The 17,267-nt window shown below is 38.6% G+C and overlaps 2 protein-coding genes across 8 annotated transcripts in view; both read left to right on the top strand.

The window, feature by feature from the left end:
• The window catches only part of LOC138190033 (transmembrane reductase CYB561D2), a 148,213-nt gene that overhangs the window by 25,683 nt on the left and 105,263 nt on the right, over window positions 1-17,267 (top strand). The gene's annotated exons all lie outside the window — the stretch shown is intronic.
• rdgA (retinal degeneration A) overlaps window positions 10,906-17,267 on the top strand; it is a 59,725-nt gene continuing 53,363 nt past the window's right edge. For all 7 annotated transcript variants that reach the window (XM_069132443.1, XM_069132442.1, XM_069132441.1 and 4 more), the window contains exon 1: window positions 10,906-14,988. In XM_069132443.1, coding sequence (XP_068988544.1) covers window positions 13,907-14,988 — 1,082 coding nt within the window. In that variant the 5' untranslated portion in view covers window positions 10,906-13,906. The remainder of the gene's footprint in view (window positions 14,989-17,267) is intronic.

Below are 17,267 nucleotides of genomic sequence, written 5' to 3'. Positions count from 1 at the left end.
TGAGGATATCGTGAACGTACCGGTACTTGCCTAATACTGTCCAACCACCAAGGTGAGAGTGCATTGACTAATTGACGTGTACTTAGCTAATGCCGCATGTTACTAAAGAGAAGCGTGGACGAACCGACGCGACGCGACGCGACGTATGGCTATAATACTGGTTATTGAGCCATTGAGGTAAAGGGTGTGGGCCTCGTAACTCGCGATATATCTCGAACCGCAAAGGTATCAATGCCAGTTATCTGCTGATTAATTGTCTAATAACTTCGGGATGGGTTTTGAAAGGAACAATGCGAATTAATGTGAACGATGTTACGTAGTATATTTTCATAGAAGATTTTGCTGGATTCGTGATCGTGGATTTTACTAAAATTCTCAAGTACAAAATCACAAAGTTTTGTAATTAAGAGAATTTTTAATTGAAACTGGTCGCTGAAGCTTCTTCAGGTTTCTTCTACGCAATTGTTTCTTTTAATCAGTTGCCTCGCATCGTCGAAGAGGTCGTTTTAATTTCATATTAATTAATTTTTAGTAATCGTACGAAGACGTAGCGATAAATATTCGCGCGATAAGATGTTAAAATTACGACATTCTTTGGTATAATCTTAGTTACGAACAATTACGAAGGTTAAGAAGTGCACGATCTGACGAGCATTTCTTGCTGGAATTTATGCGCGAATGACGTACGATCGTTGTTCGGAAATGTACTAAATATACAAATGATTCGAGGATGCATTCGTAGGGAACTTAAATTTCATTTTGCACAGTGTCAACGTAATATCCTGAATTAATTTCAGCAGCGAGGAGTTTCAAAATTTATCTCCTTATTTCATTCGGCGCGAGTGAACCTTTTCCAACAGATACGCTAAAGTAAACTAATTAATATTTGTTTATCATGAGATTTCCTGCATGGAAACATTGTATTTAAAGATACTTTGTATTTTATTTTCAAATGTGCGGTAGTTTACTAGAATTGCCAGTGATCAAATTGATTACAAATTTATAACTTTTCATAGTAATTTTATGGATTTACGATAGCTGATACATTTTTCGAGTTTTGAGCTATTTCTATTACTTGTATGAGAATAAAAGTGTGTTTTTCCTTTGGATTGTATTTTTTCTACATTTTAACATATTTTTCATTTTAATCTCCGTGGTACAAACTTGTGCGTTAATCGTTCTAGTGTTACTATTAGACTCTTACGATAAATGACGGCCGCGAACAGAATAAGATACGAGAGAACGTAATGATTCAATGCCGAAACAATTTCCAATGCAAAGGTTCTAATAATAGTCAGATGATTCTGACGGTGGTAACAAGGCCATTCTTTAAGGAAAGCTTTATAATGCAACTTCTTTCTCTTTCTAAATATGGCGAATGCATCGATGAGCCTAATGCGTTAGCTCGAGTTTTCTCACTTCTAGACTCTTCTATTGTGTTACATAAGTTTAACGTGCCTTTTAAAATTGCATAAAAAATGTAACGAATATGTGCCTGCGATATTACACGCGCTTACCAATGCTTTCTCTTAAAAGAATCTATATTTTGTTACGTACGTTCACATCTATAAGTACTGGAACACTTACGAAAAAAACGCTGAGAATGGTTCAGAAATTATTCAAACTTTTCAAGTATTTTAATATTATCTCAACTAGAAACTTAAAGTGCAAAGAAAAGAAACGACATTTCTTTATCTCTATGTAACGCGTTAAATATCGTCGATCATAGTTTCAACATTAAACAAGATCTTTTTCATTGAATTTCGTTAACTTTCTGACTCGATTTTTCTCTTTTTGAGTTCAAAAAACACAGTTAGCAATCGTGCGAGTTTGAAACTTCGTTTACAGAACTGTTGAGGATAATTGAAAACTATATTCGACTCAGAGTTCTCTCTTCTTTTTTTGTTCGACGTTTCCAGAGAATGGAAGATTAGAATTGCTCTTCAATTTGCTCTCATCCGGATTTACACGGATGCTACGGGAATCAAATAGAAACAAAGGATTCTTGTCTGACCGGAGTCAGTTCTGTGTCTGTCGATCCAATCAAATATTCGACAAAGAGGCGAAAATTACCGTAAATTCCCTCGATCGATATACTTAACGTTGTAATCTCGATGCAACGGCTACTGAACATTTTCAATCGAATCGTAATACTTTAATTTATCATTGATTCGATTCTGTTTGAATAGAAATTATTGCTTACCAATTCTACGCACAAATATGGATAATATACATACGTTAAATCTGATTCATACGTTATAGTAATAATGCGTATTAACTTCGATTTATTTTATCGAATTAATGCAACATCATATTCGAACGCTTAGAATTAAACATCTCTTTAAATCTCATAAATATTACACGATATAATTTAACACGGTTTATTGTCTGCTTCGTCTCTCATTTGTCGTAATGATCGTGGCAACGAACGTTAGAAAATTGAGAACAAAAAAGTAAATGCGTGGGACGTGATTTTTAGTAGTAGTAGAAATCATTTTCATTGAATATTTTACGAAATGTGTTACGGCTACTATTAACACCTAATATGTTATAAAACACAATGAAGAAATATTATCTACGACCGAAAATTCATCTTTTATATTATGTGTATACATATGTATAAGACTGAGGCGCACAGCGGTGTAAGTTTGTTCAATGATATTTATCATAAAAATTCATTATATTTTGCGAATTGTGGAAACGTATGCCGGTAGAAAATAAAATCATAACTTAATACTTCGAGGAGTCGCAATACGCGACTATATTCAAATTGTCACGGTCTTGGCATGCACATTATTTTCACCTCGTTACATAAAAATAATATTCTATTTTCGTGATCTTCGGTATTTCGAAAATTATTTATTATTCGTTATTACGTATCTGCATATTATTCCCTGTTCACCAATATCCCAGACATTTTCCAATGGAAGGGATTTCGTCAAAGTTTTCTGTACCTACGTGTTCGATATGTATCTCTTGACAAAATTGAAATGCAACCAACTGCTTCAGTATGTCAAACACAATTCAGAGATATCTTTTACGTTTGAGAATTCATCTTGTACATGCACATGGAAGTAATATTCTACTTGAATGATCTTCGGTGTTTTATAGATATTATTTATCACGTATTATCGTACACTTACATATCATTACTGTTACTGTTATCATCTACTGTTCACTGATGTCCGAACAAATTTTTAATTGGGAAGTTTATTCGAAACTTCTGTCGCTTTGAATTAGACGCTTGTTACCATTTATCGAACTTAATTGCAACTGTGAGAATGATCAATAGCGTATGGTTAAGGGCAGCCGTTCCATTTCACAGGGTAACTTGAATTTATTGTCCCAATTATTCAGCACGATGGTAGGTTTGCGATGAAAATACCTAAACGATTGTCAGTTTCTCATTAAATTATATCGAGAGATTTGCCGGAGAATGGAGCAAGCATATTCGCATTTCAGCATTCGAATGCGCTTTTACTGTACAGTTACCGAATACAATGACAAATCGGGATTAACTAATAGGATAGACAGAATACAGGTCGTCACATTTAAATAGTCGAACCCGTGAATTATAGCGAGCGAGGACATGCTCTTTCGTAAACGTTAATCGAGTGAGACGTAATTATGATAATTATAGTACATTCTTTGTGTTAGCTGTATCTGTAGCGTCAGGCAATTTGCGTTTCCGTTTATTACTACAGACAGAAATTGATCTAGAATTCGAGATAACAACCAAACGCTGAGAAATTAGACTGTCAGATCGTCAAATGGAAAATCTAACTATGTGCATCAAATTCATAGTATTAGAGTAATTTCTATGTTTAGAATTTTGATTTCATAATTTGTCGATAATAGAAAATAATTCCATTCATTGTCGGATATCGAAAATTCTAATTACGTGGTTATCGAAGGGACGTCAGAAATTAAAGAATTCATCTTCGAACAGTTTAAATCGCCTCCGATTAACCAGAACCCGTGCGAAACTGAGAACGCCAATTTCAAACACAGAAATAGCTTGAAAATAAAATTCGTTAGCAGCATAAAACTTGGCAAAATTACCGGCCTGACGATACCACAGCCTTCGAACGATACGAGCCCAGGACGTAAACCTGCATAGTACGAATTATTAAAGTATCGTACAATACCGATTATATAGAATCATTCATAAACATGGCGAACCGTTTCGAGTTAATATAATATCGACGTTCGTGATACACGCGCCGTAAAAGCTATCGCAATTAATTGCGAGACAAACTGTATAACCCGGAATCTTAAAATTTGCCTCTGACCACTACGAAACCGTAGGACTCCTCTCGTATCTGATCAATAAAAATCTCTAAGCTCGTAAAGTCCTGAATCAGTTACGGAAGTTATCTTAATTCTCATAACTTGAGATTAACAATCAAGAAAGTGTACAAGTCTACAAGAAAGTCTTGCCGTAGAGTCTACATCGTTCTAAGGATTGGTATTTAGGATGTGGTGTAACAGACAGTTGAAAGGACGATTCGAATTTCCACACAGAGAAAATTTTATTTGCAGCTTGCGTCCATGCGTTATGCATGTTTCGTGTTTCACGATAGCGCGCAGCAATTAATTAAATTCCACGACTTAAACGACTCGGGAAGCTTACAAAGTTGCTTCGTAAATTTGAGTTTGCGCTTTGCCATTGAGGGTAATTGAATCGTTCTTGCGGTTACCGATTTTGTCCGAGACTCACTATGCGCTTTACCGAATTTGCAAATATCACCACGTACCATATTCGTAATCGTTATCGCGCGTTTCATCGCAGTTTGTAATTATTTTACCGTGGAAATATTTCCAAATCTTTCTTTGTAATTCGATTTGTCGCGCGCCGTATTTTATTTCAATGGAAAATTTGTATTTCGATATTGACATGCACGATGCAAGCCGATTGTTCGATACACGCGTTCGTTTCGAAAAATATTTTGAACCAAGTTCCGGAACTTTACTTCCTGGCTTGTTATGCGGCAGTGTATATACGGGAGTGGCGGATCGCGAACGCGCCTAGTCCGCCTCTTCGTGCGTAATATACGATGGTGCGTGAGGATTAAACGGGGTGGCATGTAAAATAGGTAAAACTAGTGTGTGGGAATAAAGAATCGTGCAGGTGTAACGTTCGGCGTATTACGTATGCGCATAACTTACGCCTAGCCAGCCTCGACATTTTTGCAAATTTAAATCCCTGACTTCTTGGGAAAGCTTGCGTGCCACGTGATTTGTGGATTGCTCAAAGTATGACGCGGCTATTGTTGACTCATTCCGTTGGCGATATTAAAAAGTAGGAGAAAAAGGAGAAGGAAAATATAATTGAGAGTTCCGAGGAACGTTTTCAAATTACCGATCACGACAGGCTGGCGACTAAGGTACACGTTGCACCCTTTTTTATTTGTGGAAATGTAACGTTCCATGTTATCGAGGCACTGTCCGTATGTAATACAGTCTTTAAATGTTTAATAAATGTCGTGCTAGATGAAACACAGAATTATATGCATGGTACAGAAAGTAGGACCAGGCTTAAGAAATTAAGTGTTTATATTTTATAAGTATCATTGTTGCGACGACCATGGAAATGGTTATTTTTATTATTTTCTGCAATAAAGAAGAAGAAAGGCTATTACATAGATGAATTTACGAATAGGAAGATACTTGTATACTTTTCTTTTTGAAGCTGAACGCTTTAGTCCAAAATGTTTTATTGCCACTGTGCTGGAGTGGATGGTCGATTGCGTTATACAATTTTCCAAGTGCAATAAATTAATCAAAATATGCGTTTTCCTTCTTATAAATACGTTTCTTAAAAATATGTTTATTAGAAGTATTAACGATTGATCAAGCACGCGAAGCTCGAGTTGGTCGTTAGTATGTTACAACGAAGAAAATATTCGAAATGAAAGGTTACGTTAAGCGAAGAATTTATCGCTGCGAATAAAACTATCTCCTCTGCAAAAGGTTGAAGTCATCTTGTATTTTTAAGATGGTTTTGTATATTTTACTTTTCGTATTCTTCATCCGCGTGAGAAAAATCAGTTAAAAGATCTGAAATATCATATAACGGTGTTGTCGTAATAAAAAGATAGTCTGTAACTTTGGAATTGTTGCTATTTTTATTCCGAAGATTTATCAAATTCTGACGACGGCTATTGACCGATAACGTACGTTTAAAATCGAGAAATTGGGAATTCTTAAATGTTCTCTTTAACTTTTTTAATCGTACATTAATTTGTTTAATGTAACTTGTATGTTTTTCGTGCGTTCCCTCTGTATCGCGTGACATTCACGAGATTAAAACGACAGTGACGAAACTAGGATTAAAATAGATTTGTATGGGAACTAAATTTGTGGCTTTTTTCGGTAACGATGATACTTTTTGAAAAAAAGAGAAAAAAATGGAATCAGGTCGAACACTGCGAGGTATAATATATCGAGCGTTAAATTAGTTTTTGCTTCACAAATCGTCGAAAGCCATTTTTCGAAGGAGGAAGTTTGCCGAGTAACGCACAAATATACATGTTTTATTGACTATAACGGATATCTACGAGCAGAAAAACAAATTTAAACGAGAGATTTTTCTTTATACTCGACTTTATAATCTTGATTTACATTTTTTCCGATTACTGTCGTTATTACTTCAGCGTTGCTACGATTGACCGATTAAACATTAAAATATTCGAGAACAGAGAGTATTAACGCATCGATGATTGTATTTCGTAGCTCGCAGAAAATTATCAAATTAATCGAGCAATATTACATTTTTTTCATTTATTGGCTGTTTTATAAGCATATTTCTTTTATGAAAGCTGATGTAACAATCGAAATGTTATCGAATATTCCAATGTACGGTAATTTTGTTACAATGTACGAAAAATATCGATGAAGGTATTTATTACCGTATATAAATAAATAGATGTATTGAATTTAGTTAAAGAAAATAATATATTTAAAAGAATAAGAATGGTAAAAGGTCATCGGAGATATCACGAACAGAATTCAAGAATCCTTCTCAACGCTGCAAGTACAAATAGAATCCCAAAAAATTTCGCTCCGTGCAATCGTAACGTACAATGGATCAGATATTAAATGCAGATAGTAGGAAATTAAGAGGCTGATATCGAGTTCAGAATGTCGTAATCGTCCACGATTACGTAAGATGCAGACCGAAGAAGGGTAGGAAGATTAATTTTTAATTAGAATCGACGATCGCACTATCCATTACATTTAGAATCAAAAGATTCTGTGCCGTGCAAAATCGATTCTTACCGATAGCGGCGTAAAACTTCACGCGCGCTCTTTCATATTTTTTCCATGAAAATGTCATTCACAAATCAAGCTACGAATTTGAAACTCTTGGTTTCGATCGATTGTCTATAAATAGCATTCGAAGAAACTAATTTCTCGCGGAGAGAAATACCCTGCTGTAGGGTAATAGCGTGAAATAGGAATTTTGTTTCCACTTAGAATTTTTATTGACAGAAAAATAATACGCGTTGCCCATTTTGAGGCGAGGACGGCTCGTTTGTTCGAGTCAATAAAAAATCATTTCTCGGCGATAGTCGGTCATATCGATTATTCCGCATAGACGTGTGGCTACAATGTTCCGCTTTGAATAATGCAAGCGAATAAAAGGTGAGACTAATACCCGGCATAAATGCTGCAGCAAATAGTAATCGACATTGGTTATTATTTAACAGCGCTTCGCTTCGACCAACGATGAGAAGTGCCTCATACTTATCTTTCTCGATCAGTGGTAGAATAAAAATTGCACTCGACAAGATTAATATTTTCCACGCTAAAGGATAACTTGAAAATGTTTTCACTCGAAGGGGACTCAATTTCCTGTCAGATAATGATAACGGTGTGTTGAACGTGAAATTACAATGGCAGCTATGATATTTTTGAAATCGTCGATGTAAATCGTTTTGTTTTCCTCGCGAACGATAGAAAAAAGGATGAATTCGTCACAACAATATTCAACCGTTTCAGCGTGACTCAGCTTTGCTACTCTCAACTCGTTTATCGCGTATCATCGACGTTAAGCGGGGCGTAACGTGGAAAAGTCCATTGAATAAATGTTTCGCTTCTTATTTCGATTATTCCTTTAGTCCTAATGCTTATTCGTGGTGCTTGTAAGAAACACTGTTTAATCGGTGATGGAGTTGTATAAATTTCTCGACACAACGACCCTTGTCTGTGTTTACTTTTTTCCAATGAACCAAAAGAACGCTTTATCTTTATCTTTTGTCCGATCATTTCATTTCTTCTTCGACACAATATTCGTCATATTACACGGTCGCTGTAAACGTATAATTTTATCGGAGAAGAACTGTGCTTTTAACCCATCACGGACCAACGTTGCGTTAACGCAACATTTCATTTGCGATGTTTTTCAGGCAGATTATATTATCAAATAGTATAATATTTTCCAACAGCTATGGCTATGAAAGAGAATACGAAGGAATCGATGTATTAGGTTGTCCGAAAAATTTCTTTCGTTTTATGAGAAAATAATTTTGTTTTATATTATTTTGTCGAATTACGTACGATCCATTTTGTTCTGTTGAGATAAACACCGCAACATTTCACAGACTTGGTTTCACGTTTGTATGAAGGTGCACTGTTGTAAAAAACACATTCGCGAAAGAAAAACACTTTTCGGACAATCGAATAATCGTAACATTACGATGAAGCATTGGTTGGTCCTTAATGAGTTAATTAAAATTGTGGAATCTCGATAACGGTTATTGTTAGAAAACCGTTTAAAATGTTACTGGGCGTTGAGTTAGGATACGAGTCAGATTCCACAGATCGACACTAGATCACAGATTCACCGTGTTAGGAATTTTTAACTTTTATCACATTATTATCTACATGTTCATATTCGCTGAATACATAACTCGTCTTGTTAAAATTTTTTATTCAGTTGCAGCGTATGTATCTTTTCGATTAAAAAAGAATTTATGCAATTTTATTATAATTCGATAGTGTTCCTTCATAAGTTGCTTAATAGTGTTGGTTAATAATTTGTGATGCGTAAATGCGCTACCCACACTTGGTTTCGGCCATAAATTTTTAACTGTCGAAGGTTACGGTTGATAAATCGACCATGTGTCTCGGAGAGTCTTATGTTTGGAAAGTTGGACTTGTATCGGTTTGCCCTTTTCTGCTGATCATTTGTACGGCGAATGACGCTATAATCTTGTGTGTGATCGATCGAAGAATGATACATTCGTAGGATCAAGAAATTTTGATCGATGAATCGTAAATGGAAGAAACAGCTTTCAAGATATCGAATGGCAGAATTTTGAATCGGAGAAATTAAGAAACCTTCTTGAGTCTGAGGACTTTATATTTATGGAATCAAGATGTTCCATTTGATCGAAGAATTCTACGTTATAAGAAATCGAAGATAGTTGTTTAATACATTTATAATCGAAATTCAAAGAAGAAGCACGTTGTCCATCAAATCGTACGACATAGTAGGCTGTCATAGAATATAAGATACGAAATATATCGATATAAGTGTGTGGTATTTGTTGTAAAGTAAGCTTTGGAAATTATGTTTGCTTTAAAAATAAAAAATAAAACGAACTATTATGTATCTCGATAGTTAAGAATTTATCACGAAGGAATAATAAAATTGTAATTGCGTAAGAAATAGTTCTACTGTTACGTACTTTTTATCGAATGTTAAAGCGTGTCTCGGAATATGCTAATTAAAAAATCTTGTACACGTATTTCATCGCTGACGAACAATGAAAATCACGGGAGGAAAGACACGATAAGTACATTTTTGTTGATTTTGAAAATTATAAGGTTGCTTTACAATTAAAAGGAAGCATTTTAATATAACAGCATTGAAAATGGAAAGAGCCCGTTAAGCTCGAATACACAAACATTCTAAGAACAGCTGGTAAGCGGACACGCGTAAGCAGTGAAAAGCCGACTTTCTCATCAGATACATGTTAACTTTCAGTAAAAATAAACTTCATGACATTAACGTACCGTGCGTTTTTATTTTTTCTCTTCGATTTCCTAATTTTTAATGTCGAATGTTGTCGATCGTTAAACCTGTTAAACCTGCGATCCAACTCAAGAACACAAAGCCACGTGGTTCGTATGGTTCGATAAAAGCAAAATTAAGATAAAGACCTTTGACTCTTCCATTAAATTACTCAACCCTTCCGTGATACAAATCCCGTCAGATTACCGCGGAAGCTCGCGGAAGGTGATTAAAAACCTGTTGTGACTGAGTACTTGGTTCCGGGAGCGGAACCAGCGGATCAAAAATTCACCGTCCACAAGCATGTTGTATCGCGACGAAAAAGAAGAAAACGGGAGAGAAACGGGAGGAAAGAGCCTAAAAAGACGCGGACGACGAGCACAGCGTGGAAATATCTGTAAAAGCAGAGAAGAGAGAAGAGAGGAGGCTTCACACGTGTCTGCCCTTCCTACGTCACACATTTCCCCGATAGTCAGCCACGTAGCGCAATCTCCAATTCGTCGTTCGTGCCATCGGCGTTCCTCATTCGCGTGTTCGTGTACACGAGCACAGACGGAATCTGTCGGAGGGCGCATGTCTGACCGACGATGGCTAGGAGGGTGCGAGCAAGAGGGTAACACAAGGGTTGGACGGAGACGAGAGCCCAGTGTTAACCCCCACTTTACCTCTCGTAGCATCCGCCACTGCCGAGCCCTGGTCACTAGTCTGATCAGTCTATCCTGTCTCGCGACACGTTGCGCGTAACTCGTTCCTTTCGTTCCTTTTTCTCGCCGCGAACGCATTTTCACTTTTTCTCGCCCCTTTATCGAAAACCGATCGCGTTACCGACCGACCGAACGAACGAATTCAAACTGATCGTGGATCAATTTGATCTTTTTTTCCAGACAGAACACGTTGCAGTCGCGAGTACGTAGCGCGACCGCGTGCACGCTTCTTCACTCGGCCCGCGCTGATTCAACATCGTGTTTCACCCGATTCAAAGAATTGTTACATCGGCGATGTTCGAGTAGTTATAGAGAGAGGGCGAGAGAGATAGAGACAGAGAGAGAGAGAGAGAGAGAGAAAGAGAGAGAGAGAGAGAGTCGTTTGGAAAAGACAGGACTGTCGAGATACATGGAGCCAGTTTTGGGTTTCGAGCTTGTTTTTGCCAGGAGAAAATACTTGGATAAAGGTAGATCACGAGGTCTATCGTTTGACAAGTCGCAACAAGGTGATCTTCTCGATCGTTGAATCAAGATCTCGCAAGGTTTTATCTGCTCGATCGTTCGGATCTTTATAGTGTGTATTGTACTTCCTCAGTTGGAAAGGAAAAATAATAGAAACATTGTTTTTCGAGACGATACTCAGGTTTGATATTCAGGAGCGAGCGACGCGAGCATTAAATATAAGAGAATCGTAACGATGGCTGGAGGTTGGCGAACCGGTAAATCGAGGAACCTGGCGAAACCGAGATAATTTAGGGCAATATCTTAACGTCCTTTGGATCGACATAGTCCGGAGTAATTCGTATACGCGGCCCAATACCGTTATATGGGATTTCAATCCACGATATCACCACAACGTCGCCGATAAATTAAGTTACAGGGCTGGAAAGCCAGCCTACCGATCGATGCTGCTAGTCACTCGAGAGGAGAGAGTCTCGACAAGCGTGGGAGAGGGTCAACCGGAGAGAAAGTGAGGCAAAAGCTCGTTCGGCGAAGCTGTTTGACGACCTCACGTGTATCGGGGTTCGCCGAGGTCGTCGACGGTTCTTGCCGGACGGTGACGCGTGACCTTCAACTATGGTTCACGCGTCGATGACCAATGTGCTGCTCGTCGCCGGTCCATCAACCCGAGAATCACTTGTCCACTTCCTCTGTCAAACCTCTCTAGAGAAGATCGAAGATTCGACGTTTAACCGAAGTAATCGAGGATAAACGTAATAACCGAGTATAACGTTGGCGTAACAGAACAATTAAAAAGTAATCCCAGCGTGGACATTGACGTTTCAAGCGTTTAATTGATATAAACGTCGTGATATTGAGACGCTAATTCGCATTTAATACGCGATGAAGCTTCAATGATGTTTTGGCAAATGGAGCGTTTGTGGATGATCGATGGTAACGAGACGTCCAACGTTCATTTACCAAGGGTCGAGCATCGCTAAAGATTGATTATCGGTGTAATATCGCTCTTCGATTCGGGGCTGTGTCTCTACGATTAACTCGTTCGATGATTCAAGGCGTTACACGGAAGAGAAAAATATACACAAAGACAGGTATATTGGATTAGCGAAGGATAAACGTCCATCATTGAAGGATTTATAAGGTGTGTCGAGAATTGTATTCGTCACGGTGTTAAACGTTGGACGACGATATTGTTATTGATACTTTGTTGGCGTCGAGAGGTATAAGTTAAGACGGTAGGATCTACGAGTGACTGGGATGAATGGAGTTGTAGAGGTAACTTGATTCTGACCACGTTGTCGTGGAAATTACTTCAAAAGTATTTTTAATACGGTTAACGTATACAGACATTTTACCTGTCCCTCTAACGTTTCAAGAAAATTAAGAACCGTAAGAAATTGTTGAAAACTATGCAAATTTGGTTAATTACGTTCACAAAGTAAGGAGACGTTGTTGTTTGTACGTGTTTAAGCGACTTGAATGAGGATGAGATAGCAGCAAGATGAACTACTAAGAGGAACAACCTTGAATAAAGTTAATTTTGCCGCGCATCGGAGATGGTGCGTTTAATTTGAGACGGTATGATCGTTGGAAGCGGTGATGAGGAAATCCCGTCGGACGAGGAAAGGAGTTTAAATTGCAAATGCTGCGCCGCCGGATCGACGGTTGTCGTTTCCACGTGGCATCGGACGCGTTCTCCACCGAAATGTAATTTTAGCGAATAGATCCATCGTCGAAGGGGGGTCGTGTGAAAGACCTTGCGTCTATATGAAGTTCTTCAAGACCATGGACATTAATTAATCGAACATTTATTCGCCGAATCAAGGTTACAGTGACTTTAAATAACTCATTGTCAGTCGTTATAAACAATTCGTATCGAACAGGACATAAATCATACGTAATCGACATCTTCTTTTTCCTCAAATAAGATGGGAAGATTCACTGCGAATAGTGAAGTGAAAAATAATTTACCAGAGACGATCAAACGTTTTGAAGAAACATTTTCAGAAGATAGCGTTACTACGATCAGACCAGTGATTGCTATGAAAAATTGTTTTGGAAACTGAATCAGTGTACGATGAAGAAATGACGATAACGAAAAACTGGGCAGACAATCGTTTCTCTTAAAATAATTGTTGTGTATATACCTGGTGACCGCGATACTCGAGATACTTGGTAAGCACAAGACAATCAACCATGTCGATCTTACATCTTTCAATCTTGCATGGATGGAGGATGAAATAGCTTGAAACTTTCTTCACCTTTAAACGATCACAGTAAAGCATTGAAACTAGTGTATACGAGACATTCAACGCGAAGAAAACAGCCTTTCGGTTAGCTTCAGAGAAGTACACACAAGATTCGTAAAACTGTAAAGAAGGATCTCGGAGGCATAAGAGCTAAACACGGACGTCGACGTAACTTATGATGGGCTGCAGACCGGCAGCAAAGTCGAAGGTGGCGGAAGGGTGCGGTCGCGGGCAGCTCCAGGCAGCTTCCTCGTCGCCGAGGTGTAACGAGGTGATCATCGAGCTTCCCAGCGAGACGACGATCGTTCAGAAGCGAGAGGATCGGGGTTCGAGCGCGGCCGCCGGGACGGAGGAGGAAGAGGAGGAGGAAGAACTGGCCAAAGAACGAGGTTCGTCGTGTTGGTCGTCGAGATTCGAGCTGTCGTTCTCCGTGAACGAGTCAAGTTTCAGCAGATAGCTGCCAAGTGAGAATGCAGAGGCTGCGTTCGACCTTCAAGAGGTCGCGCACCCCGACGGGAGCGGAAATGAAGTCGCAGTCGAGTCTCGAAGTACCGAAGCAAGTCAGGTCGGCCTCCTTCGACGAGATCCAATTGGAAGCTAAACGACAGGACGATGCGAGGGACGGCAGATCGACCAGGACCACGTCCTCCTCGTCGTCCTCGTGTTCACCGGCGAGGTCCCAAGATTCGTCGCGTGGAAGACGATCCGCGACGCTCAGGGTGCCGCAACTGCACAGCGGCCAAAGGTCCAAGAGTTTCGACGTGGCTGAACGGAGCTATGGATCTTCCTCCAGTCAACAATCTCTTGGCAGCGTTCGACGTCCGGAGACACCGACGATTCAGGTCTCTGGATGCTACCACTGTATCTGCGTGGAAGAATATAAAAATCTTTATCTTAGTAAAGACGAGGATGATCCCTCGTCGAGAGAAGATCTCGATGACGAAGCAGATGTAGTAGACGACACTTCGGAGGACGAAGACTCCGAATTAGTGGATAAGAGCGAAGCTAGTCCAGAAATTAGAGTCACGTTAACGACGTTTACCGAGAAAGAGCCAGATGTTGCCGATGTGGTGTCCGAAACGACGGTACCACCCGATACAGTGGTCCCTGAGGTCGTTCCTAAGGTGGTGCAAGATGAAATGTCCGATATCAGCGAGGTCAGAGGCGGTCTATTTCCGGGCAGGGAACGTAGGAGGTCGATCTCCTCTCCGAAACTTGCTCGACAAGAAGCTCTAACGTCGTACCCTCTGGAGCTTCCGACGGTGGTTAGCTCGACCGAGGACGAGGAAGAATCGACCCACGATCTTAGCTCGAGCAAATGCAAGTTCGTCGTCAGAGATATCTTTTTGACCGTTCCGGAGTTGAAAAGGGATCGCGCTGCATCCGTGGACTCCTGCTTCAATAACAAGAATGGACATGGCGAGGATGCCGATACGTTGACCGTTCCTCAGCAAAATATACGGTCGAAGAGCGTCGATATCGTTCTGCCTACCGAGGCGCAGACGAGGTACACGGCTCTGCTGCCTGACACCGAGGCTCGACCTCCAAGAGGGTGGGTACGTCTGGTGAATGTAACAAGTCCCTTGTTCCGTATACTTGAATACCGTATCATCGATGTTTCTGTATCTCTGTATTTTTAGTTTTATCATTGTCGTCTTCACGCTTCACTTTTTCTTTCTTATTCGGCCTCTCTTCTGTTAGCTGTATGTGTTTGTCAAACTGTTCTTGTTGTTACACCGTCAGTACACGGTGATTACATCGGGTGTTGCAAGAATCGAAACGCTAACATTTAACGCGCAGAATGATTATTTCGTTTTTGTAGCTTTCAGAACTCGAAATGAAAATGAGAAATGCTTGCGTCATGATTTCGACGAGATGTACCAATCTGCACGTTTGCTTCAATGTGTGATTAATTGTATATAATAGAAGTATCTTTTATTGTTAGTACATCGTAACGACATTGTTAACTGACGGAGCATACTAAACACGAATCTATTATAACAGATATGCTATTGCTTTTACATCCTCGATATTACTATCGTTTAGATAAACAACTGTTCCCTGTAATTGATCGGTGATGTATTTAGTTGTGTAATGAGTTCGCAGTTCTATTATTTAGTTCTATTATTCTTTGTAAATGATGGGTTTAAGTAATTGATCATTACCTCAAAGTATTTGTTCTTTTATGGAGAAGATTGTGTATTTATATTATAAATTCTTTGAATTATCTAATGATTATTCATTAAATATTGGTCGTACCAAATTTCACAAATTGGAAAACATTGCAACGATATATTCCAATATTAACCGTGCAGTAAATATTCCAATAATCTCAAATATTGTAAACCCGAACTTTATCATCAAACGATACAATCAGAAACATTATTTATTTATATTACATGTCATATATTTGGCTACAATAACCAACGCGAATAACAATTTTATAATATTCCTTAAAATAAAACGAAAGGCGAACGAACTTATTACGTAACGTAATACCTTGCTTTATTTTATACAATCGTTAGTTATCTTTCTACTTTTATGGAACTTTTACCACGGAAAGGCCATTATTTTAAACTCGATTCTCAGGAAAAACCCATATATTACTTATGAAATAAACTATCAGCTTTCATTTCCGGACATACTCTACCATTACGTTATTTATAGCGAAGAGCTTAGGAAAAAGAGAAACACATTGCAAGAACTTTTAAGGGCAATTTCAATCCACTACACCTGACAGAGGATTTAAAGTGTTTAAAGTTCTACTCTGTATATTCTTGTTAAATTCTATTAAACCTAGCAATCATGTCAAAATTAATACCTATTACAGCACAACATTGGAAACTGCTATTTTTATTTACGCAAGACGAAAAGCAAGAGGGAAGAAAGAAAGAATTGCGGTATAAAATTCCTCGATTCCGTCTTTTCTCTCGTGCAGTTTACGCGAGCAGTTTAATCGAAGGCAATTTAATTTTACCGCCTGTACGTTTACGGCCCGATGTCCACGTCTTTTGTTGCTTCGAGCTTCGATCAGGCTTTTCTATTTCGGGAAGATTAAGACGTCAACGATTCAAGAGAGAGAAGTTGATTAGAACTCCGACGTGTTTAATTGAACCATATGGTTCATTGTGGTCGCTGCTACGACTTGCTAGAACGTCGAGCTTCTCGGTTCGAAATTCGTCCTTTGTGGAAGCCAAATGATGTCGGATAACGAGATTTTTCACTAGATTACCGTACAAGTTCTGTGAGAAATCAGATCAGAAATCAGACACGGCTGAAAAATTCAATTTTTGGAATTACTTAATAATACACGTAACTTGTTTGTCTTTTTCTATTCAGCATGATAAATCGCTTTTACGATATCAGACGTTTATTTTCGTAGAAATTAGCAGGTAATTTAGTTAAACGAAGTGGCAAAGCGATTATCAAATTTCTCGAGCGACGAACATTCGAAGATTCTAGCAATTTAAACGAATTCTGTGCGAGAAGAAAGTAAAGAAGCTGGCTAATTATTATTGCTTTATTCTTATCGAACGTCGTTGCCTTGGTGCATTTACTTCCAACTATAAATCGCCTAACCCCTTCATTACGGGCGATTTAAATACGTAAATAGACGACCTATTTGCAGTGTCGCGAAAAATCACTGTCAGACCTTGTTATTTCGACGTAATAACAGCAGTTCTAATAAGGGTACGTTTCTCTAAGAACAAGTTTCTCTTTGTTAGATTACGTGAACAGATTTCTTGAAATCTTCTCCACGCAACAATCCGCTATTGTCTACTTATTCGTAAACTGTTGTTTGCTTCGAAAGACGATAATAGCATTATGAAA

This window comes from Bombus flavifrons, chromosome 2, assembly GCF_040668555.2.
Source record: "Bombus flavifrons isolate JBK064 chromosome 2, iyBomFlav1_principal, whole genome shotgun sequence".
Taxonomy (NCBI): Eukaryota; Metazoa; Arthropoda; class Insecta; order Hymenoptera; family Apidae; genus Bombus; species Bombus flavifrons.
The sequence above is the reverse complement of the archived record's forward strand: the minus strand, read 5'-3'. Positions and strand labels throughout refer to the sequence as shown.